The following is a 24,558-nucleotide window of genomic DNA, read 5'->3' on the forward strand; positions in this document are numbered from 1 at the left end:
TATGTACACCACCTTGAGCTCCTTGGAGGAAAGGTGGGATATAAATGTAATTAAAAAATGAATGCTTCTATGTCCAAGATTCCCTGAGTAAAAGCTTGATTCTCTTGTTCCGAGTAGGAGATGGACTGCTTGCTGTTAACTCTCGGGGATGTCACACATCATGCCCCAGTTCTTTTGGCCTGGGCTTTGCTGCGCCACATGTTGAGCCCCGAAGAGTCTCCTAGCACGATCAGAAGGATGGGCAGCACAGCTATTCAGCTGAATGTATTTCAGTACCTCACCAAGCTTCTCCGATCAATTAGCAGCGAGGGAAATGTGAGTCCCGTGTCTTGTGCAATCTCATGGAAGGCTGTTGAGCAGAGGTGGGTGGAACCTCCAGCCTCTGCAGGCCAATCTTGGCCCACCCAAGGGTCCACTTTGACCCCTGAGACACTTTCCCCATAACTTTGCCAGCTGTCAAACAGGTGACAAGCTGGAACTTGTGCATAGAATGGCAACCAAGATGATTAAGGGTTGGAAATCAAGCCTTATAAAGAACGGTTGAGGGAGCTGGGTATTTTTATCATGGAAAAGAAGAGGCTGAGAGGAGAAATGATAGCCATCTTCAAATATTTGAAGGGCTGTCACATGGAGGTTGGAGCAAGCTTTTCTTGTGCTCTGGAGGGTAGGATTCCAACCAATGGATTCAAGTTAGAAGACAGGAGATTCCACCTAAATAAAAGGAAGAACTTTCTGACAATAAGAGCTGTTTGACAGTGGAACAAAGTCCCTCAGGAGTGTGTGGACTCTCCCTCATTGAAGGTTTTTAAGCAGAGGTTGGATGGTTGGATGCTGTAGTTGGGTTTCCTGCATTGCAGGGGGTTATACTAGATGACCTTTGGTGTGCCAGGCAACAACATTCCTTTTCAACCAGGCCTTTTGCTTTTAACTATGGCTTTTAAAAATAAGGGTGTGATGTACTAATGTCGTTCTCCACACCTCCCCCCCAGTTTTAATGTATGTATTTTTTTTTAGTTGCTGTGGCAAAAAAACAACTAATAAATTTAATAACTAAATAAATGTATTCATTTTTATGCTTGCAGAGTTTGGGCTTGTTACTTTGGGTTGTGTGATCGTAATGGAAGTCTCATCTGTACTCAACCTCTGTAGTTTCTGAATGAGTCTTTGTTTACTCCATATCCTTTCCTCCCACTCTCTTTGCTCTGCAGTGCATCGCCAGCACAGCCTGCATGTGCATTTATGGCCTGCTCTCCTTTGTGCTGACCTCATTGGAGTTGCACACATTGGGCAATCAGCAGGTAAGAGGCCAAAGGCTTAAGACGGGAGTTGGTGGTTCCTACATTGGGTGGGCACCCAAGTTTGGTGAAGTCTGGTTTAAACAGTCATGAACCTGGTTTAATTCTTGAGGTTTACGGTGGAAGAACCAGAAACAAGTGATGTGTAATGTGGTGGGTGGTTTTCTTCTCTCCTTTCTAAAGGACATAATAGATACAGCGTGTGAAGTTCTGGCTTCTTCTAGCATTCCTCCACTGTTCTGGAAAACAGTAAGTTAGCTGCATTTGGCCTGCATTTCCTTTCATTGTATTCCTTTGACCAAAGCCTTTATGGGGAAATCAGCTTTTGGGCTTTGGACCTCTGTTTGCTGTTTTGAGCAATAGGCTTCTTGTGTTGCTCTTCTTTGCATTGTGGCTTTCAGAAAACTATTGGTGATGGGCACTATCATAGTTGTGGTGGGCAGATTGTGTTCTTTACTTCATTCTGATTAGCAGCAGTGGATTCCAAGACTGACTGGGGAGTAGGAAGGTGGCCAGTTGCAGTGCTGGCCAGCCTGGGACTCTGCATCCATGTGGACTCTGAGGCTGGCAGACAGAGAAACCAGCAGAGCTGGGGAGCTGCTGCTGCAGTCTGTTTGGTCTTTCCCTCCTTTGTGGCCTGGGCTGCCCATCCACTGCCTTTTGTCATGCTGTAGTTTGCACTGTGGCCAGGGGAACTTCCACATGGCAACACACTTTCATTTTTATTACATAGTCTGTTATAAACTTTTCTGTCCCAACCTTCTATTGCTCATGCACTATCTCCAAACTTGTCCACCATGCCATGTTCATCACCCCATCTCTAAACTTCCAGTGGCCAGGATGTGGAGCACGATAGTGCTCTAAAGCTAGGAACTCCCAATGCCCAAGCTGATCTGATGTTAGCAGCTCAAGAAAATGCCTTTGATCAGCACCAGTTTGTAATGAACATTCTGTGCATGTCTTTCTCACACCAGGAGCCAAGTGCAGGTCTGGGCATTATTTTGGACAGTGTCTGCGGGATGTTCCCCCACCTTCTCTCTCCTCTTCTGCAGTTACTCACAGCCCTTGTGTCTGATAAATCTACAGCAAAAAAGGTACATTTGGAGCCCAATAAATCCTAGAGTGCTTTTAATTACCACTGTCTGGAACCAGTGCAGTTGCTAGAATGTGGAAATTATACTGGAGAGACTGGTTTAAACATTTATGTTCAGTCACAGGGTGGAGCTTGGGCTTTTAAAGTCAATCTTTCAAAAGGTAGTTGTGGTGATAAAAATAAGATGGGGCATGCACGTTACCTTAGATAAAAGAGTGGGGTGGTTGTGTGAAAGATATATCAGACTTCCAACTCCTTCCCACAATGAAGGAGTCTCTGCCTTTGTCCCCCCACCTCTCTGCTTAAAGGTCTATAGCTTCTTGGATAAGATGTCTTTCTACATAGAGGTCTACAAGCACAAGCCTCCCGATGTAGTCTCTCATGAAGACGGTACCCTGTGGCGAAGGCAGGCACCGAAGCTGCTCTATCCCCTTGGTAAGAAAGAAGGCAGGGCTCTTTGCCCCAGGGCTGTCCCAACTCTTCGTTTGTCCTCTATTATTATTATTATTATTATTATTATTATTACACTCATATCCCACCTTTCTTCCAAGGAGTTCAAGGTGGTGTACGTAGTTCTTCCCGCTCCATTTTATCCTCACAATAGCCCTGTGAGTTAGGTTAGGCTGAGGCAATGATTGGCCCAAGGTCACCCAGTGAGCTTCATGGCTGAGTAAGGGGATTTGAACACTTGGTCTCCCAGTACCTGTCAAGTAGCATGGGAAGCAGAAGTTGGGACCATTTGGGATCCTACAGTTTTATGTTCTGCTGGGGCGGCCGGCAGCAAATGCCCAGGGCCACCTTCTGGACCCTAATTGCCAGGTTGAAACTATAACACTATCTAATAGTCCAAAAGACTTCCATGATAACTAAATGCTACTGCAAAGATCCAAAACAATGGAGAGGCATATGTGTGGCCAAAAAGGTGAAAACCTTTGGAGAGTAATGGGACAATAAAGAGGCAGGGCAGGAGTAGGGAATATTTTTCAGGCTGAGGACCACATTCTTTTCCAGGAGCCACAAGCCAGTGGTGGTGGGGCAAAGGCAGAAGTTGGCAGAGCAGCGAATGTGCATCTTACCAGTAGGCTAGTTTCTACACAGTCATGGACACACTTCTCCATCTTCTGTCCAGACAAACCAAAGGCAGCATCAGAGTTCAGGTGCATGTTCCAGGAAGCTGAAAACCTTCAAGGCGGGTGGGAAGCAGGAACAGGAGTGGCCTGGTGAGCTTGAGGTAGAGGATGGAATATGAATGATAGCTGTGAGAGATAATGGTATTAGTGTGTCAAAACTTTGCTTCTTTAACAATAGAGCCAATAACAAGAAGCTTCTATGGCATTTTCTGATGATTGTGTTTTGATTGACTTGGTGGTGGTGGGACATAATAAATATTATCACCATCATCATTCCCTTGGTACATAAGTTTGGTGACTGTATGGTAGTTTCTATTTTACACCTATCAAAAGAATGTGAAAGTTAAATGTTGGTTTGTTAGTTGTTCTGTATATACTACTTGCACTTAGCTTGGGTGAAACCAAATGATCCTGTGATATTTTCCCTTGTATCTGGCTTGGTTTTGTCGTCTTTTGTTCTTATGTAATGCCACAAGATCTTTTGGCACCTGCTACCCTCCCCTTTTTTTTAGACAAGCCTGACCAGATATCTAGAAAGTCAATGCAAGTATTAATCTATTGTTAACCTATTGTTAGTTTAACTTTATGAAAGTTCTAAAGTGAGAGAGTGGATTGGTTGTCTTATTCTGCAGCTGATTCATGCTATCCTGAATATGTGCCCTGATATGGATCCTCACAGCAGGTAAAGTTTTTAAGCAGAGGCTGGATGGCCGTCTTATCATGGATGCTTTAGTTGAGATTCCTGCATTTCAGGAGGTTGGACTCAATGACCCTGAAGGTCCCCCTCCAACTCTATCCACTTCTATGATTGTTGTTGATTCTTCTTATTGATAACTTTTTATCTTTTGTAAACTGCCTTTAGAGCTTTTTTATACAATCAAGCCGCGTATGAATCTTATGAAATAAATACTTCTGGAATGTTACTTGTTTTTTTGCTCATGCATAATTGCTAAATACAAATGTCCGTAATTAAAAAAAATTCAACTTGCACGAAGGTTTTGACTTTGTTTTCCTTCCTGTCCCCTTTCCCCGCTTTTTAGGGCTGGGCCAGACAAACCTACGGATACCTCAGGGAACAGTGGGCCAGGTGATGCTGGATGACCAGGCCTATTTGGTACGATGGGAGTACTCCTACAGCAGCTGGACTCTGTTCACTTGTGAGATTGAGATGCTGTTGCATGTAGTGTCGACTGCAGGTGAGTCTCTCCCAGAAATTTGGAAAAGCAGGGTGGGGACTCTGTAAAATATGTTGTGAGATGTACTGCTAACTCAATGGCAGAGCAGCAGCCTTGCATGCAGAAGGTCCCAGGCTCAATCCCCAATGGCATCTCCAGGTAGGACTGGAGCAGGTAGTGCTGGGAGACACTCCCTGCCTGAAACCCTGAAACGCTGCTGCCAGTTCATGTCTACAATACATACAAAATAGAACCCAATGGTCTGACTCAGTAGAAGGCAGCTTCCTACACTCCTGTTTAATTCAGTCCTTTATTCAGAACTATGAGGACCAGAGCTTGGTGACATTTGCATGGAGAAGGTCCCAAGTTCAATCCCTGATGTCTCCATGTAGGCGTGCCTGAAACCACTACTGAGAGCCACTGCTGCCAGTCAATGTAAACAATAGTAAGCTAGATGGACACTGGTCTCACACAGTACAAAGCACCTTCCTATGATGAGTAAAAGAAAAACCTATCGGCTCACTAGTAGCCCCTGCTTCCTAATGTTCCTTGCTTTTACCTTGTTTGGGTGTCTCACACTAAATGCATTCCTTTTTTCAACAGATGTCATTCAGCACTGCCAGAGGGTTAAGCCAATCATTGATCTGGTTCACAAAGTCATCAGCACTGATGTGTCAATCGCCGATTGTCTCCTGCCCATTACTTCACGGATCTACATGCTGTTACAAAGGTAAAGGCAGCCTGCGTGGTCATTCTGCTTAAGAGAGAGAGAGAGATAAAACTCCCAAGTACTTAATCCGGTGCTGGAACCACAAGACGGTATCATCCTTCTGAGTGTTTTGGAAAAGCTCCGTGTATTTATTTTTGCCTCTTTTCCAGGCTGACTACTGTTATTTCTCCCCCGGTTGATGTTATTGCTTCTTGCGTCAACTGTTTGACGGTCCTAGCCTCTCGGATGCCTGCAAAGGTAAACGGGCCCTCTCTGGCTTTGCTTCTATTGGAGTTGTCTCCAGCAGGTGTAATGATCAGATGTAATGAACATATAAATTTACTTTTTGCTCTCCCTTTTCAGGTTTGGATGGATCTTCATCACACAGGCTTTTTACCATTTGTTGCCAATCCGGTCTCTAGTATGAGTCACATGATCAGGTAATTTGACTGACATCCATGGAACAATGAATCCACTTACTTCATTGTACAAAACCCAGGATGGCCATCGTGTTTATTGTTACTTACAAACCATATATTTTTAAACGTTTTCTAAGCAACATACAACATAATAAGCTAGCATTATAACAATAAACATATAGCATTACAACAAAAACACAACATAAAGCCAGTGAAACAGTAGCAGAATCATAGAATCTTAGAAATGGAAGGGACCCAAGGGGTCATCTAGTCCAATGAAAACAGATATGGCCAAGTGGCCTAATTTTATTGACTGTGGTTGATAATGTGGTTTATTACCAAACATGATTTCTGGTTTGACAGTGTTTGAATGTATAGTAGAGGTAACGGTAAAGGGACCCTTGACCACTAGGTCCAGTCGCGGACGACTGAGGTTGCGGTGCTAATCTCGCTTTACTGGCTGAGGGAGCTGGCCTACAGCTTCCGGGTCATGTGGCCAGCATGACTAAGCCGCTTCTGGTGAACCAGAGCAGCGCATGGAAACACCGTTTACCTTCCCGCCAGAGCAGTACCTATTTATCTACTTGCACTTTGACGTGCTTTCGAACTGCTAGGTTGGCAGGAGCAGGGACCGAACAACGGGAGCTCACCCCGTCGTGGGGATTCGAATCACCGACCTTCTGATCGGCAAGCCCTAGGCTCTGTGGTTTAGACCATCGCGCCACCCGCGTCCCCTCTGAATGTATAGTAATAAGCATTTAAGTCATTGAAATATATTTTACTTTCTTTCTGCTCCCTAATTGGATCCCTGACATCTTCAGGTAAGGCTGGGGGAGCAGCCCTGCCTGAAACCTCAAGAGAGCTGCTGCCAGTCAGTGTTGATAATGCTGACCTGGAAGGATCAGTGGTCTGGCAGTGGCTCTTCAGGGTTTTAGAAAGTTTTGCCTACTTTTACCCTTCACCATACAAAGGAAAGTGCTTTGCCACCAAGAGTATCCTCTCCTTCTTGGTATAAGGCAGCTTCCTATATTCTTACGTGTCGTTGACAATTGCACACTCTTGCAGTTTCCTCAGTCATGGATTGGAGTGCACAGTCTCACACTTCCCTCACTTTCTTTCCCTGTTGCTTGTTTGCCCTCTTTTCTCACAGTGCAGAAGGGATGAATGCTGGAGGCTATGGCAGTCTGCTGATGAGTATTGAGCAGCCGCAGGGTGAATATGGTGTGACGACCTCCTTCCTGCATTTAGTCATGACACTTGTACGGGTAAGTGCTTTTGAGGAGAAGGAATACTTCCTGCATCATGCAGTGGGGAACATTTATTAGTTTTTTAGACTGGTGTTTTATTGGTTTAAGGTTGTTCTTGGTTTTTTTATTGTACAGTGGTGCCTCAAGTTACGAACGGGATCCGTTCAGAGCCCTGTTCGTAACCTGGAAGGTCCGTAACATGAAGTGCTGCGTCTGCGCATGTGCGTGATATCATTTTGCGTGTCTGCGCATGCGCGAACCGCCGAACCCGGAAGTAACCCGTTCAGGTACTTCCGGGTTCGGCGCGGTGTAACCCTTGACGGACACAACACGCAGCATTCGTAATATGAGGTATGACTGTATACTGCTTAGTGTTTGTAAAAAAATTTGCAAGCTGTTTCTGAATGCTTTTGAATAAATAAATAAAAACAGGAAGGAATGTTCAGGCTTTTCTGCTTTTTATTTTTGGGGGGATTTCCTGATTGACTTGAGATTCTTTACATTTATCCCTTTTTTCTACAAAGCATCCAAAGCATCTTATCTAAAAAAGAGAATATATATATTGCTAAAATAAAAAAACACAATTGCACAGATGGTTGCAGTAACTTCAGAAATACAGATACAGGGTTTGGGTAATAACAAAGAAAGCTTACAGTCTATTCGTTCCTTTGATTTTGGTGTTGGGTTTATTGACTGCTTTTCCTTAGGGGCAGCTTGGCAACACCCAAAGCCAAGGTCTGGTGCCGTGCATCGTGTTTGTCCTGAAGGAGATGCTCCCCAACTACCACAAATGGCGCTACAACTCCCATGGAGTGAGAGAGAAAATTGGTAAGCACGACTTCTGTGGGTGGATGGAGCTAAGGATTTGGGGTACCCCCCCCAACTTAAAGCATTTGTGACGTGCTTTTCAGCCGAAAAGGCTCTCAGAAGTGGATTACAATGGATTGAAACAAGACAGTACCTGCCCTCAATCTTGCCATCTAAAAACACAGCACACAAAGGATTTGCATTTTTATAAAGAGAAACAGAAAGACATGGAGCCAACAAGTGTAACAACCATTCAGAACAAGTTACCTAGGACCTTACAATAACAAAAAATGTGAAGGGTTGGCATCGGGATACAGGTGGGGACCATTTTAAGCACAGCCAACTGACGTGCAATCTGCCATGCAGGTTGTTTTGGCTGCAGAAGAGAGGTGGGGCAGAACTGGCAGTTTAAGTCCACTTCCCACCCCTGTCTTGACAATGGTTTCCCTCTCCCTCTTGGTTTTTTAGGTTGCCTTATCCTGCAGCTGATTCATGCTATCCTTAATCTGTCCCCTGAGATGGAAACTCAGAGCAGGTAAATTTAAGGTTTTTAAGCAGAGGTTATATGGCCACCTGCTATGGATGCTTTAGTTGAGATGACCCTTAGGCTCCCTTCCAACTCTGCATTTTGTGTGTGTGCGTGTGTGTGTTTTGTTCCTATGATTTTTTTTGTCATAGGAAGCTTCCTTTCTGTCAGGTCAGACTACTAGTTCCTTCTAGCCCAGTGCTGTCTACTCTGACTGGCAGCAACCTTCCAGCATCTCTGGTGGCAAGAGGGTTCTTTCCCATCACTTGCTAACTCCAGAGAAGCCAGCGTGGTATTCTCCAGCTGTTCTTAGGCTCCAGCTCCCATCAGCACCAGCCAGCATGGCCAGTGATCAGGGATGGTGGTATTTGTAGTCCAGCAACATCTGGAGGGTCCCATGTTGGCTGTTGGCTGGGACCTTCTGTATGCAAACCATGCAAAGCATATGTTTTCCCCATCAGATTCTGTTTCCCCAACCCTAATAATAATAATAATAATAATAATAAAAATTCACAGCCCCATGCACACTTCATTTTCAGAATGGGAGTTGTTGTTGTTGCTCCTTACATCATTTTCATAAGAAATCTATCTTAAACTTACGATGAAAGCGAAACAAATGAAACATAGGAAACTACCTTATACTGAGTTGGTTCATCTAATTCAGTACTGTCTACATTGACCTGTAGCGGCTCTCCAGGCCTACCTGGAGATACCAGGGATTGAACCTGGGACCTTTTGCATGCCAAGCGGATGCTCTACCACTGAGCTACTGCCCTATCCCTCAGAATGGGATGAGTTTTTAAAATTTATAACCCCACCCTTCCTCCCAAAGGAGCCCAGGACACAACAACCCTGCATAAGAGTTTAGCTGCTAGTACTCATGGCTATGGAGATGTCAGCTCTCTGTTCACTTTTTTATAGTGCTGGTTGTATTAAGGGTTGACTGTGAGGACTTTCACATTGAGTTGAGATCTGTGTTCTTGCCTTTTTCCAGTGGGGCCCCTAGCCTGCAGTCCCTCTGCATCTTCAGCCTGGCCAACACGGAAGCAGGACAGGCCGTCATAAACATCATGGGCATTGGCGTGGACACCATTGATATGGTGATGGCGACACAGTCCAGCAGGTGAGTACTTTGTTGCCTGCCCCGCTCTCAGCTCCCCAGGGGCATTCTTTTGTAAGGAATAGCAGATAAAATATTGACATGTTGCGTTGTAGCAAATAAAACAATTCGAATAAATGCAGTGGTTCAATAATTCCAGCAGACAGTAAGCCAACGGAAGTAAACATGGTGAAGTAGAAGTTAAAAATAGTATACCACCAAAATCCCAGGTGAATAGGTACCCTGTTGGAGGCAGGGCATACCAATTACTAGGAATCACAAGTGGGGAGAGTGTTGCTGTTGTGCTTAGGTTCTGCTTGCAAGCTTCCAATTGAGACCTCTGGGTGACCACTGTGAGAACAGGATGCTGGAGTAAACGGGCCACTGGCCTGATCCAGCAGGACTCCTCTTATGTTCTCTTTTTCCCCCTGTCAGAGGTTGTTTGCATCTGAATACTGGTTGGTGGAAATCACAAGTGAAGAAAGTTGCTGTTGCCCTTGGATCCTGCTCATGGCTTCCAATGAGGCATCTTGTTGGCTTCTGTGCGAACAGAGTGCTGAGCTAGATAGGTCATAGCAGACTTTACCATCTAGCAGACTTTACCATCTTAGTTAGGCACCAGGAACCCAAGGATGCATGGGGTGGTGTAGGTCTTGAACAAAGGCCCCAATGGGAACACTGCCAGTTGTGTGTGTCTACTTGCACTGTGATCTTACAACCCTAAAAGGAGGGTGGGGGGCGGTGGTTATGTGGCCCCTAATGCAGAGGTGTGCTTGAGTTTCATGCATTGATTTGAGGTTAGCCATTAGCCTCTAATGTGATCACAGTGCTCTGAAAAAGTGCTGTGGAAATGATGGGTTCTAATGCAGTTCTCGCTGACAATGCAGTGATGAGTCTCATGGCCAGGGCCAGCTGCTCATCCAGACAGTGAAACTGGCATTCTCTGTCACCAATAACGTCATCCGGTTGAAGCCGCCGTCCAATGTGGTGTCTCCTCTGGAACATTCTCTTACGCAGCATGGTAGGTACTTCCTTTTATATGTTCTGTAGCCAGGAATGTGGCACACTAGTTTTATGCCTAGACAATCTGTTTGTAGTTTTCTTGTTTCCTTTTAATTGCATGTTTACCAGAGAGAGAGAGGAAGGGAAAAGAAAAAGAAAACCTCATCATCAGCTCACATTAACAATCGTTATAGCCCTTTAATTTTTAACATTTAACAATTACAATTTCTAATCTACTGTATTTTTTCTTCGCATTTTTGTTTTAAAAATAGCACCTTTTAAGAAAAAGGTGCTACTGTATTTTTTCTTCGCATTTTTGTTTTAAAAATAGCACCTTTTAGGTAAAATAAATTCAGTGACTATCAGTACATCCACCTTAATTTAAACATATTAATTGATATGTGCCATCCAAATAGGTACCTACAACCTGTGTGTGGTTTTCAAAATTTGCATTTTGTGAAAGGGATGTGGGTTGTTGAAGGTAGCTGCTTTTTTCTTACACTTCCTTCATAAGGAAATATTTTCCTCAGAGATGCATGAATCTTCTTTGTGATTTTTTTTTAAAAAAAACTCTGCTCTTGCCAGGTGCCCACAGGAACAACCTGATTGCTATCTTGGCCAAATATATCTACCACAAACACGACCCTGCCTTGCCACGCCTCGCCATCCAGCTTCTGAAGCGGCTTGCCACAGTAAGTCTTTTACTGTTTTCTACCCATTAGAGGGCTTTTGTGGTTTTCCCATGATGATGATTCATTATATTTCTTAGTCGCATTTCTTACAAGGTCATTTAAAGCAACTTCATTTCCCCATCCTTAAAAATAGGACCTCCTGTGTGGTTGGGGGAAATCAGTAGTCACTAACTGTTCTATCTCCACTGTTGGAGGCAGCAATGTTTCTGAACACTGGTTGCTGGGAACCACAGGAAGGGAGTGTGTTGCTGTTGTGATCAGGTCCAGATTGCAAGCTTTTCATTGGGGCATCTGGTTGGCCTGATCTAGCAGCCAGGCTCTTATGTTCTTATATCCACCCCCTACATAAGCAGGACTTCTCAGGATTTCTTCCCAGGATTTCTGAAAAGTCCCAAAGGAGTCACCACTTAGTACTTTCTGCTTAGTACACAGAAAGAGCCCTGCTGAATCAGGCCAGTGACCCGTCTTATCTATCATCCTGCTCTCACAGTGGCCAACTAGATGACTCCATGGGAAGCCCTCAAGTGGGAACCAAGCACAAGAGCAACACTCTCCCCTCCTGTGGTTTCCAACCATGAGTATTCAGAAGCATTGCTGCCTCCGACTGTGGTGGCCGAGCATAGCTGTTGTGGCTAGTAACATGTTATAAAGCTTCAATGGATTAGGCTTGGCAAATTTGAGACCTTCTTCCTCTCTATCTTGTTACAGCATCCAAAGTCAATCTCTCTTGAACAAGCTAAAGAATAGTGAATTCCTAAGCATTTTTGAAAGCTTTGCAATACTTTTTTTAAAAATTGGATTGGATTTTGACAACTTTGGTTATTTAGTAGAGTTTTATTTCATTTATTTCAGGTTGCTCCAATGTCTGTCTATGCCTGCCTTGGAAATGACGCTGCTGCCATCCGTGATGCCTTCCTGACACGCCTGCAGAGCAAAATCGAGGACATGCGCATCAAAGTCATGATTCTCGAGTTCCTCACCGTTGCTGTGGAAACACAGCCTGGCCTCATTGAGCTGTTCCTCAATCTGGAAGTAAAGGATGGGACTGATGGATCAAAGGTAGACTGTGCATGTGTGTGTGTTTGAGAGAGAGAGAGAGCACGCAATAATTTTTCACTTTTGTGACCTAGAACCGTTACCTTATTCATCTCCATTTTGCTTGAATGATTAAGCCCACATATTTTGATCTGCTTTAATATTTGCATGCTGCTTTCCTATTCACAGCATTGAGTTCAAAGAAGTGCGAGAGAATAGCAGAGCATTAAAAATTAGAACCTCCATACAGTTCAGTGTGCAAACTCACAATAATTCAAAGAGTATTGTGATAATTCAAAGATCAGAAGTTGCAGGTGAGCATCAGTTGACATAATCTCTCTGTGAAGGGGACTTTCTTCACTCACTGCAGCAGCCACAATTCTAGGCTTTCCACAAAGGAGATCTGGTTTCACTCAGCACTCAACAGAACACCCACACCCACACACAAAACCTTTACAAAAACTTGCACAGTCACTGGCTACTTGTTCGTTCATAGGTTTAGGCACAAGGTAAGAAAGGTTGCAGTGTTTGGGACTTTTTAGTTTAGAGGCGACATTATGTAAGCTTATAGACATGTGACGGAGAAAGTGAATAGAGAGAGGTTTCCCCCCCTTTCTCGTAACACTAGAATGTGTAGTCTTCCATTGAAGCTGGAGTTCTTTACACAGCACACAGTTAACAATGGAGCTCGCTTCCACAGAAGGCAGTGATGGTCACCAACCTAAATGGCTTTGGATTGGACAAATTCATAGAGGATAGGGCTGTCAATGGCTACTAGCCATGATGGCTATGCTCTGCCTCCACATTCTGAGGCAGCTAGGCTTCTGAATATCAGTTGTTGGAAAGCACAGGAGGAATCACCATCTGGTTGGCCACTGTGAGAAGAGGATGTTGGGCCAGATGGGGGTCATAGGCCTGATCCAGCAGACTTTTATAAGTTTCCTCTCTGCCGCAGAAGGGGGCAGAATTCAGCATTCTCTTTTCTCTTCCAAGTGACCTGACCACATTATATGGTCGCCACACAGACCACCACACTCCTGCCACCCTGCTGTTGTAGCTTGTCCTTAAAAGTTTTTCTCCTCTCCCACTGTCACTCTTTTTGCATTTTGTTTTCTCTGGTATAGGAATTCAACTTAGGAGAGTGGAGCTGCCTTCACGTGGTTCTGGAGCTGATAGACACCAAACAGCAGGAGCGGTACTGGTGTCCCCCTCTTCTCCAGCGAGCTGCAATTGCCTTCCTTCATGCCCTCTGGCAGGACCGCCGGGATAGTGCTATGTTAGTCCTCCGCACCAAGTAAGTGATAAATTTTCTAGTCTCATGTTGCAACCCGTCTGGGAGCGGGCACAAAGTAGAGCACTTTAATCACCAACGCAAACACAGTTATCCTTCTATCCTTAGGAATGTTTTGAAGTTGGAAAAAAAAATGTGAACAATGCCTGATTTTGTCTGTTTTTCTGCAATTTTTTTAGGCCAAAGTTTTGGGCAAATTTAACTAACCCACTCTTTGGAACCCTTCCTCCGCCCTCTGAAACATCTGAGGTGAGTTGCTTCCATAGTAAGTAGCACTAGTTTGTGCATCTGCATGTCTCCTGCTACCATATTTTGGGAGTTACAGCCTTTAATTGCTGTTCCCCCTAGGTAAGATATGCAGGATAGATACATTTTAATAAAGTAAAATTTGATAGATTTCCAAGTTCCAACACCCCCTGTTTATATGTTATCCACCCCATCAGTGTGCTTGATGGGACAGAAGGCATGAAATATTCCCAGATAAATTTGGTTTCTGTCCTTTTGTTTCTGTATGAGCCATCAGCCTGATAGTTCTCAAATCAAAGCAAACAGATTTTAGCAAGCAAGCAAAGTTAATAACAGCATAGTAAAATGTGTAATAAAACACATATGATACATAAAACACGCATACATACATTCCACATAACTCCCTTTCCCTCTCTGTAGCTCAGCATCTTGGACACCTGTGCCTTGATCATGAAAATCATTTGTCTGGAGATCTACTATGTAGTCAAGTAAGTATCATTCAGAGCATTTCCTAAAAGCCGGTGACCTGCCTCTGCCAGCTCAGGACAGAGATAATTGGAAATTATGGGTTGTATCCAGTGCAGCACTAGTAGTCCAGCTTGGCTCTATGATGTTGGGGCTTATGGGAACTGTAGTCCAAAACATTTGAGGTCAAAGCTGTTTTAGCAGGAGGGGACACACTTCTACTTTTCTGCAAAACCAAGAGTAACCAGGAGCAAGAATCACAGCTCTCAATTTCTCATTTGCCCACAGGGGTTCTTTGGACCAGTCGCTGAAAGACACACTGAAGAAGTTTTCCACGGAGAAGCGCTTTGCTTACTGGTCAGGCTACGTTCAGTCCCTGGCATTCCACATGGCAGAGACGGAAGACACCGGCTGCACCTCTATGTCAGAGTATCAGATGCTGATCTCTGCATGGCGGATGATGCTGATTGTTTCTTCCAGCCACGTAAGGAGGTTTTGTCTCTTTGCCTCTCCATAAAATGTTACAGTATAGAGGGGAGGTAGGGATGCGGGTGGCGCTGTGGGTTTAATCACAGAGCCTAGGGCTTGCCGATCAGAAGATCGGCTGTTCGAATCCCCACGACGGGGTGAGCTCCTGTTGCTTGGTCCCAGCTCCTGCCAACCTAGCAGTTCGAAAGCACATCAAGTGCAAGTAGATAAATAGGTACCGCTCCGGTGGGAAGGTAAACGGCGTTTCCGTGCGCTGCTCTGGTTTCGCCAGAAGCGGCTTAGTCATGCTGGCCACATGACCCGGAAGCTGTACGCTGGGTCCCTCGGCCAGTAAAGCAAGATGAATGCCGCAACCCCAGAGTCGGACACGACTGGACCTAATGGTCAGGGGTCCCTTTGCCTTTATAGAGGGGAGGTGGGATTGAATCACATTGCATCCCACATAAGTTAGTTGGGCCAGTTAACAGATTTGTCAGACAAAACAACAACCCAAAAACCAGCTATTACTTGAGAGAAAGAAGGAAGTTGCAACAGATTCTGCTCTAGTAATCTCAGATTTTACAGTTCCCTGGTACTGCAGTTGCTGATTGCTCAACAAACATGCATCTTCCATATAAAGGAACTTTTTTGATGTTGTTTGCAGAGAAGAAATGGGGTTGGGGAATGATTCTGTTACAAATTTTTAATGATGGGCTTTGATCTTCTCAGGCCGACATCATGCACTTGACTGACTCTGAAGTCCAGCAGCTGTTCCTGGAGGTCCTGAGTGGGACTGAGGCTTTGGTGAGCGTTGTTATCATCACTGCTTTTATCATCAGTTTATTAATTGCCTTCTGAACCCCTGTCTCAAGGTGATTTATGCATAAGATAAAACAGTTAAAACCACCAAAGCAGCAAATGCATTTTAAAACAAGACTAAAGCCCTAACAAATGGGCACTTGTGGTGAAGACCCATTTATACAGCTAGGAAAGCATGTGGGAAGCAGAAAAATGCCTCCAGTTGGTTTTGGAAAATGGAAAAGTGTCACACTATGAGTTACTGCAGAGTAGGCTTCTCAGATCTTTAGAACTTGTAGGAGAGACTCTCACATACTGCAGCAATCTGCTAGGTGTATAAGGGATAAAGCAAGCTGTATAGGCACTTAAATGTTAGTATTAACACCTTAAACATGACCCTTGGTAGATTGGCAGGCAGTGATGGGTTCTAAGGGGCCATTGAACTAGATCTTACTTTGAGTAGGCCTATTTCAGTTAATGAACACAATCCTTTTAACAGGTCTACTCTGAGTAATACTTGGTTGAATAGCATCCTTGGTCTTCTACAGCTTGAAGTGATAGAGTTTGTTTAGCTGCTTTAAGTGAAGAAGAATGTATAAAAACAGTATTATGTATCTGTGAGGGGAAAACTATAGTTCCCAGGGTTCTTTCACAGAGGGAGCCATGTGGATGAAACACACTTCAAATTTATGGTGCGTACATAGCCTGTGTTTCTTCATTTCACTGGAGCATGATCAATGAGAAAAGTTTGTCCTGGTGAGCATTGCAGGATGCACGAACAGTTGTCCTGGCCACAAAACTTAGGACCATTTATGTAGCAGTCTGGATCTTGGATCACACTCCTTTGAGATGCCCACCTGGCTCCCCCTATGTCCTGAAGCAACTTAAAACATTTCCCTTTCTGTTTTTGGAAATAGAATCAAACATGCTTTTTTTCTTCCCTCCTCCCCCTGTGCTGTCGGTTTATTGGCTTGTATCACATTTTTATTTTGTGGTTTTAAGGCTTGATGGTTGTCTATTCATGTTGCTTTCTCCTTTGGAAATGTTTAGGGAGGCGATGTTAAAATCTTGTTACTCAGTCAGAATAAATAAATATTTCTGCAGTTGCTGGTTCCCACTTCGGTGTGTTGTCTGCAGCTGGGATCCATGCTGTGCACCCTCCTCTTAATCCTGCTGAGACAGTGGAAGAGGTAGGTCTCTTGGGGGAAAGGATGCAGTAGCTTAGTGGCAGAACACATTCTTTTCATTCAGGAAGTCCTAGGTTCAGTTCCAAGCATTTCCAGGTAGCAGGTTAAGAAGGACTCCTTACTGGTACTTTGGAGAGTTACTGTTAAGAAATTGATCCATAATTGTAAGAATTTGATCTTTTAGTGTGGCAGTACCTACACTTTTGAACTCCCTTCCTATTGACCCCAGGAAGGCACCTTCACTGTACTCTTTTCAGCCTCTATTTAAAACAAGCCTATCCAGATGTGCTTTAATTTCAGGTCTTTTACTGCTATTTTAAAATAATTTTATGTTTTTACTTTCTTACTTGGTATTTTTTTATTGATAATTTAGTATTTCTTGTAAACTGCTTAAGAGGTTTTACTGCAGTCAAGCAGTATATTTTTTATTTTTATTATTTCAATCAATCAAATAATTCTTAAAATCTCTGAAGGCAGTGGGAATGTAATATGCAATCCCAACCCTATTTTACTCAGCCCTATTTTATTCAGGGGACTTACTCCCAGTTAAGGGGCACCATAAACTTTTTTTCTGTGCTTTATGGTCTCTAAAAGTCATAATCCAGTTTTGAAGATGGCCAACACAAAAACAGGTGTGAACTATAGTGAACCACTGTTTAATGCAGAATTGTTTGTTGATGGGGGAAACTGGAAAGTGAAGTGGTTTTACCGTGCCCTCTGTGGTCTGCTGCTAGCAAATGATTCAAGAGCAGGCAGGTGGTAGATGCGCTATGCTGAGGATTGTTGCTGTCTCCTAAAGCAAACTCACCCAGTGAGGTTGTGAATCATGCAGAGCAGATGACATGCTGACGTGTGTATAATTTTATGCATCTTAATAGTTTTTCTTCCATTTTGCTCCCCCCCCCCATCCCTGTTGTCAGCGAGTTGGGTTCTGTGGATAAAATCATAAATTCCTTAACGAAGATTCTGGATGGAGTGCTGCAGGCAGACCAGCAGATGATGGAAAAGACAAAGGCCAAAGTGTTCTCTGCTCTCATCACAGTCCTGCAAATGAAGCAGATGAAAGGTGGGGAACTTTATATGGACAACTTCCGCGGGCATCACTCTTGCTGCTTAGCATAATGCCTTGAGCAGAGATGCTTGTGTTGTGTTGTGTTATGTTGTTGTTTGTTTATATGCCGCTTCTCTCCCAAAAGAGCCCGCCTTCCCACCCCTTGGGCAAATCACACAGAACAATACACAGATGCAAAATTCACATGCAATACAGCTTATTTAGGTAGCAGTTCCTCCTTGTAAGGGTCCCAGGTAGGGGTGTAGGGCAAGGCAGGTGGAAAATCTGGTGCCCTTTGAAGGTTCCAGTATTTTCATGGGAAAGAATGTGATTTCTGAACCCAAGCATTCCTGAAGTAGTTTGGGAACAAACCATGGGACAATAGCTTTGGATGCAGTGCCAGCCCAATACATTATCACAGTTGAGGGGCAGATTCTAGCTAGGCAAATGCACTTGAGGAAGGAACAGAGCAGAGCTGGTGAAGGGGGTATGGTCTAGGGAGAGTCCTGAGGGCCACATTCATTCCCTGGGAGTGATTCCCCACCTCAAAGTAAGGTTTTTGTCCAACATTAGGCTGCTCTATGTTTTTTTCCTCATGCTCAATATCAAATTGCTGTGTGCATGTGTGTTATAGTGAGTGAGATTCCTGAGTATTCCCAGCTGGTGTTGAGCGTGTGTGAAACACTCCAGGAGGAATTCATTGCGCTTTTTGACCAGACTCGGCATTGTCTGACTTTTGGGGACTCAGCAGATGACAAAGACAGCATGGAAACAGACGATGCCTCCCGGCATAAACAGAAAGACCAGCGAGATGGGGCAAGTAGCTTCTAATACCCTTCACTAGTCTTGGGAAAAGACTGATGGGGGGATGGCATCTCCAAGTGGGGCTTAGCTGCCCCTGTATTGCTTGAAGGCAGGAAATCCTGAAACTTTAAAGTAAGTTGTTAATCCTCTCTTGAGGCCTCAGTTCATTTTCTGCCTTCATTTGGAGTTCACCACTTGATTCAGCTGTCCTGCATAGCAAGAAGACAGTGATTTAAACCAAAGTTGCTTGGAGCCAAGCTGCACTCGACAGTCAATACATAATTGCACTGCAAAGTGGGTCTACTATGATTAAAACCTGATTGAATTCAACCCTTGGTCTCTCAGGTCTAGCTTGATGCTAACCACTGCATGCCACACTGATATGTAAAAGACATAAATCCTTTAAAAAAATATATTTTTCATAAAAGTATTTATACACTGCATTAATATGTATATGATGTGCAGTATGTATATGTGATGTGCAGTAATAAGTATACGATTAAAACACCATATAAAACAATCACAAACTTAAAAACAACTGTTTGCTAGTAGCAGTTATCCTAAGTGGCTTGTTTTCTGACAGTCAGTATCCTTCCTTCCCCACCTGGGTGCCCATGTGCTCTCTTCGCTCCCTGATCTGCCTCCTCCCAGCAGGTGTGTGTGCTGGGGCTTCACCTGGCGAAGGAGCTCTGTGAAGTGGATGAGGATGGGGATTATTGGCTGCAAGTTACCCGGAAGATCCCACTGCTCCCAACTCTCTTCACCACTCTGGAGATAAGCTTAAGAGTGAAGCAGAACCTGCACTTCACAGAAGCCTCATTGCACCTGCTGTTGACCTTGGCCAGGACCCAGCAGGTGAGAAGAGGCAAAAGCTTTATGTTCCTTCCACACAGTTTTAGCTAGCTAGTATTGAGCTATATGGCTGAGCCCCGTTTCCCCCAACTGCTTGTGGCTGTATGATTCCTGGGGCATAGGTGGGGAACATGTGCCCCCTCAGCTGTTGCTGGGCTCCAACTCCCCTCAGCCGTCATAGCTAATAGTCACGAGGTGATGGGAGTTGTGGCCCTAGCAACAGGTTCTGTCACTCCTGCTGTGGAAGGTGTTGGTCTGGCTTTGCCATTTGCCCCCAGCATCTAATATTCAGTGGCATGCTGCCTCTTAAGCTTGGAGATTCTGAGGATTCTCTGAATCAGCAAACACATTGCATAATTTAAAGTACTTGGAAGAATGACTGAAAGTGGTAAAGGTAGGCCTCAAATGACATGTGGGGGAGAATGTGCGTATAACGCAATCACATGGTTAGATTTCAGGGAAGATTGGCACAGTGGGGATTTGTATCAGGTGGGCCTGCTAGTGTGAAAGAAATATACAGAATCATACTGTTGTAGGAAGGAACCCCAAGGGTTAAACCCTCTGCAACGCAGGAGTCACAGCTGAAGAATCCCTGACACTAGCCATTCAACTTCTGTTCAAACATCCCCAGTGATATTTAATTTTCATTATTGGGGTTTAATACAACCCCCTAAGCTCCTTACCAGCTCAGAAAGGAGTTCATTGTTTCATCCTCTGCTTGCCTTTTGGGTGGGCTATTGGAGAGAGCCTGAGAGATGAGCAGGTAGAATGTTTTCCATTGTAAACATCAGAAGAAATCTGAGGGTCTTGTCAGAGAGATATTCACTTTAGCTCCACCACCTGGAGAGAGAGGCGGGTGGTACCACTTCTCAAGAGCTATTGACCCCCAACTCCTTATACAAATTCATGGAGAAGGAGAGGGCAACCGATGGCTACTAGCCATGATGCCTATGCCTTGCCTTCACAGTTGGAGGCAGCAGCACTTCTGATTACCAGTTGCTGGAATCTGTCATGTTAGGTGGGAAATGCTATTGTGCTTGGGTCCTACTTATGGGTTTGCTACTGTGAGAACAGGATGCTGGACTAGATGGCCCCCCTTTGGCCTCATCCAGCAGGGCTCTTATGCTCTCTTGCAGGGGGCAGAAGCTGTGGCTGGAGCTGGCATCATGCAGAGCATTTGCTTGCCTCTTTTGAGCGTGTACCATTTGAGCAGTGATGGAGCTGGTCAGGTGAGTGACTCCTCTTCCTTCCTTTTCCAGTGTGGGTGACCCACTTTGTCAGAAATTTGCTTTGCTGCCATGGTGAAGCAAGGGGTTACTTTAAATATATCATTATAATTATCTGCTGCTGTTACTTATGTAACTCCATTGGTGTATGTGGCACTTTATAAAGGTGTTTTTAATATACATACCACCAATTTATGTAATATAGTGTGGTGTACAGCAGCATATATAGTAAAGTATAAAACACCATAAAGGGAGGTGGGGTTTCTCAGGGAGGTTTAGAGGGTAGTGACAAGGGAAAAGGCCTCTTCCATTGTGGCTCCCTGTCTCTTCCCGCCTGGCTCCTTCACTGACATCTTTTTGGTGACACAAAAAGACTTACTCCCCCCCCCCCAACTTTTGATAGACTTATAAGATGTAGCTTTGTTACTAGTGTTCTGTCAAAGCTTCCTTTGGTTGTTAGGTGGTTATTTGCAGTTTTATGCGGTATAATGTTTTCATATTGTTTTTAAATGTGTTGTACGTTGCTTGGAGACATTCTGGTAACAAACAACTTGAGAAGTCAAATAAATCATATTGTCACTATTAAAATGACTGGCTGATCAGAAAATGCAAGCAGTTGTGTAGGCTTCTCTTCATAAAAAGGGCTTTCAAGAGACACCTGTAACTCAAAAGCAAGGTGTCTGCCAAATCTCTCCTGGAAGAGCATTCTGCAGCAGGGGACTGACCACAATAAATGCCTAGTGGAAGCCAGTTAGGCCTCTGTAACATGAGAGACAACTAACAGCACTCCTCTGGATGATCTTGGTGATCAGGCTGAGATACATGGGCTTGAGCATTTTTGAGTATAAGAGCACTGGTCTCTGACCTGAGGAGCTTTCAATCTAAATTTTACCATAAGGATAGAGGAGAGAAGTTGGGAGGGGGGGAGGCAGAATATCCAGCTGTAAACAGGGTCTATCCATGTTGACATCCCTGGAGAAACCTAATTCTATCAGAAAGCAACTGGCTCATTCTCAGACACATCTGCATACCAATGATTTGTCTTTTTGAATGGTGTGGTCCTTGTGTGATGCAGGTGCCGGCTTCATTGCGGAAATCTCTGGATGCCCCTTCCTGGCCAGGAGTCTATCGCCTTTCCATCTCCTTGATGGAGCGCCTTCTGAAGACATTGCGGTACAACTTCCTAACTGAAGCCTTGGACTTTGTGGGCGTCCATCAAGAGAGGATCCTTCAGGTTTGTTGGGAAAGTGTGTTTGTCATTAAATTCAACTCTTCCATATGTGTCTTAATTGTTTCGCTCACTAATGATTGGTGTTTTTTCCCCCATACACGTGTATTTCTATCAAGCTTAGAATCCAATATTTCATTAAAATCTCCTGTCACCACTTCATCATAAATAAACTCCTTTAGGCGTCAAAAACATTTGTAAATCATAGTGGGGGGATTCTGAATTAGATCCATAAACATTAACCGTGGCTATTAAAGCCTGCTATTTTAGCACATAAAATTAAATACATCATCTGTTTTAAGTCATTTTTATGCTCTGCCAGATCTTCTTGGATTGGCTTTAAGACTTGTCTCTTTCAACAAATTAGTATGAGGATCCTCCTCTGCCATTTCCCCTGGCTCAGCAGATAGTGGCGCAGTTAGAATTAAGTTCAGTGTTTATCGTTTAGACCTAGTTGTCATCGCAGCAGGTCATTAAAAGCAAAATAAGTAATGACAACTTTTCTTCAGCTGATAATCAAAGTCTTTGTCCACTCAGTCTGATAATTCAGAAGTTTGAAAGCATTTTTATCAGGAAAGAGCTGAGAGCCTTGCCTCACAGCGTCATCCTACACCAGAAGTCATCATCATTTCATTTTTTAATCACTTCCCATGGGCCATCGTGAAGCTACTTACAGTATACTGTAATAAGAACATATTTAAAACAATATATAAAAAGTTGCATATATAAAAATTGTGTGAGTGTGTATGATACACACTGAGAGTTTAAAATCACAACAGCATGTACTAAAGATCAATTCAGATGCAATCCACATACTGACTTCAATAAAGATCTCCATCTAGAAGTTTTGTTGAAAGATGGGCATCTTTAGCAGGTGCCAGAATGACAATAGAGAAGGTGCGTGTCTGTTATTAGGTGCTGCCACACTGACAAGCAGAACAGACCGCCTTGACCAGCTTTTCCCTATTCAGAAAGAAAGTGTGGTGGAAGATGGTCAGGATGTCTTGGTAGATTGATGAGAGACAGTAGGGATGCTCCAGTATTCCTTTAGCTGTGGCACACTGAATATCAGAGTCTGCACTGAAAGACAGAGAGAAAAAGAGGAAATTTCTGCTCTTTAAGGTCTTGTCGCCCCATCCCTTTTTCCAGTGCCTGACTGCAGTCCGGACTGTACAGAATTTGGCCTGCCTTGAAGAAGCAGATCATACGGTTGGGTTCATTCTTCAGCTCTCTAACTTCCTGAAGGAGTGGCATTTCAACCTGCCCCAGCTTCTAAGAGACGTGCAGGTAGGGAGAACTAGTTGTCTGCATGTCCCTGTCCTATTGAATTCTGCTTTCATATTGGCTTTTCTGTGTTTACACACGATTAAACACTTTTGCACAACTTTGTCCTTGTGGTTAAAGCAGTATGAGTCATCAGATATCACCCTCACCCTTACCCCATGTCACCTTTACACTTATTGTTGATCAGAGCAAAGTTAATTATCCTTAAGCCTGAAACCAAAGCCTAAAGCCAAATTGATTTCTCTAATGAGAGAGCCCTACTTGGAAATGGCTATTGGGCCAGATTGTAAAGAGGAGGTTTCTAGAAGAAAGGCTTTAGAGAATGGGCAGAAATCACCTTTAAGTTGTTGTTGCTGTTGCTGTTAAATTGCCAGATTCCTTCATCCAGAAGTGCATTTTATTGTTCTCTTTTGGTGATTTGTAGTAGTATTTTGCTCTATCTGCAATGCACTGTGATCGCTCCTGGCAAACCTCTGTGGAAAAGGAGGGATCTGTTCTCAGCCTTTGTTTACAGTAAAGTTTGCTGCCTTTACAATAATTCTGGTGATGAACGTTCCTGAGCAGGGGGGATATTTTTGTAGTGTACATTCTGCAACGTCCCAAGAGGTGGGCGCTCAGTGACTCCCCTCTTTCTCAGTCCTGTAATGGGGCTTGGGTCGCATGACACTCTTGTCATGGTGGAGTCTCCTGTCAGATCATAGTATCTTTTTGCTTCCCATAGTGGTTTGGTTGGGGATTTTTTGAGCAAAAGAGCCAGTTCTGCTCATGCTCTTTTGGAAGTCCCCAGACACCGCAAAAAAAATCCATATTGCTTTCCTCGAGTGTCATGAGTGCTGTCCTCAGCAATGCAGTCAGTGTGCCATGGCTGTTATGGCTTTGCCTGCTGATTCAGCCACCTCTGGACAAGATGGTCGCCAAGGAGGGGTCTGGTGAAACTCCAATGACTCCTCCTGATTGTGCCTAGCACTTTGAGGCACGTGGGGTGATAAAAGGATGCATAAAAGAGGATCTCACAGAGCTCCATCAGATAGCAGTTCTGTGAGGTCTCCTTCTCTCCCTGTTTTAGGGGCTCTTCTCCAGTCATCATGGAGCCAGCTAAGGGGGCGGATGGTCCTGCTAATGCTTTAGCCTGTGGACAGTGGTCCTCTGTAAGGAAGACCTGTTGGGGTGGAGGGTGAACTTTTGGAGGAAGAAATGTTGGTGGTTCAATCTTAACCAAGGTTGTTGGCTTCTGAGGTTTTACCTTGGTCCTGAATTGGTTGAGGTATCATTGGTATGGAAGCGTGTTTAATCCTGCCTTTACTGTTTTGTCAGTTTCTTTCCCTGCACAAGGGTTTCTGCTGAGTTTTCTATCCTGGTTAAAGGCTGTTTATGCCCAGGAGTTTATTTGGTCTTCCCCCTTCTAATTTGATCTGCTTTGGCAAGGGAA

At 44.1% G+C, this 24,558-nt stretch overlaps 1 protein-coding gene across 3 annotated transcripts in view; it reads left to right on the plus strand.

The window, feature by feature from the left end:
* NUP188 (nucleoporin 188) overlaps positions 1-24,558 on the plus strand; it is a 43,834-nt gene that overhangs the window by 13,311 nt on the left and 5,965 nt on the right. For all 3 annotated transcript variants that reach the window (XM_033137824.1, XM_033137822.1, XM_033137823.1), the window contains 28 exons: positions 118-315; positions 1,209-1,298; positions 1,479-1,544; positions 2,270-2,389; positions 2,697-2,823; positions 4,559-4,714; positions 5,297-5,423; positions 5,573-5,660; positions 5,766-5,842; positions 6,972-7,086; positions 7,776-7,896; positions 8,344-8,410; positions 9,396-9,524; positions 10,388-10,521; positions 11,088-11,194; positions 12,047-12,253; positions 13,354-13,523; positions 13,700-13,769; positions 14,187-14,254; positions 14,520-14,715; positions 15,429-15,503; positions 16,602-16,687; positions 17,605-17,750; positions 18,370-18,551; positions 19,194-19,394; positions 20,528-20,620; positions 21,693-21,851; positions 22,995-23,132. In XM_033137824.1, coding sequence (XP_032993715.1) covers positions 118-315; positions 1,209-1,298; positions 1,479-1,544; positions 2,270-2,389; positions 2,697-2,823; positions 4,559-4,714; positions 5,297-5,423; positions 5,573-5,660; positions 5,766-5,842; positions 6,972-7,086; positions 7,776-7,896; positions 8,344-8,410; positions 9,396-9,524; positions 10,388-10,521; positions 11,088-11,194; positions 12,047-12,253; positions 13,354-13,523; positions 13,700-13,769; positions 14,187-14,254; positions 14,520-14,715; positions 15,429-15,503; positions 16,602-16,687; positions 17,605-17,750; positions 18,370-18,551; positions 19,194-19,394; positions 20,528-20,620; positions 21,693-21,851; positions 22,995-23,132 — 3,513 coding nt within the window. The remainder of the gene's footprint in view (positions 1-117; positions 316-1,208; positions 1,299-1,478; positions 1,545-2,269; positions 2,390-2,696; positions 2,824-4,558; positions 4,715-5,296; positions 5,424-5,572; positions 5,661-5,765; positions 5,843-6,971; positions 7,087-7,775; positions 7,897-8,343; positions 8,411-9,395; positions 9,525-10,387; positions 10,522-11,087; positions 11,195-12,046; positions 12,254-13,353; positions 13,524-13,699; positions 13,770-14,186; positions 14,255-14,519; positions 14,716-15,428; positions 15,504-16,601; positions 16,688-17,604; positions 17,751-18,369; positions 18,552-19,193; positions 19,395-20,527; positions 20,621-21,692; positions 21,852-22,994; positions 23,133-24,558) is intronic.

This window comes from Lacerta agilis, chromosome Z, assembly GCF_009819535.1.
Source record: "Lacerta agilis isolate rLacAgi1 chromosome Z, rLacAgi1.pri, whole genome shotgun sequence".
Lineage (NCBI taxonomy): Eukaryota > Metazoa > Chordata > Lepidosauria > Squamata > Lacertidae > Lacerta > Lacerta agilis.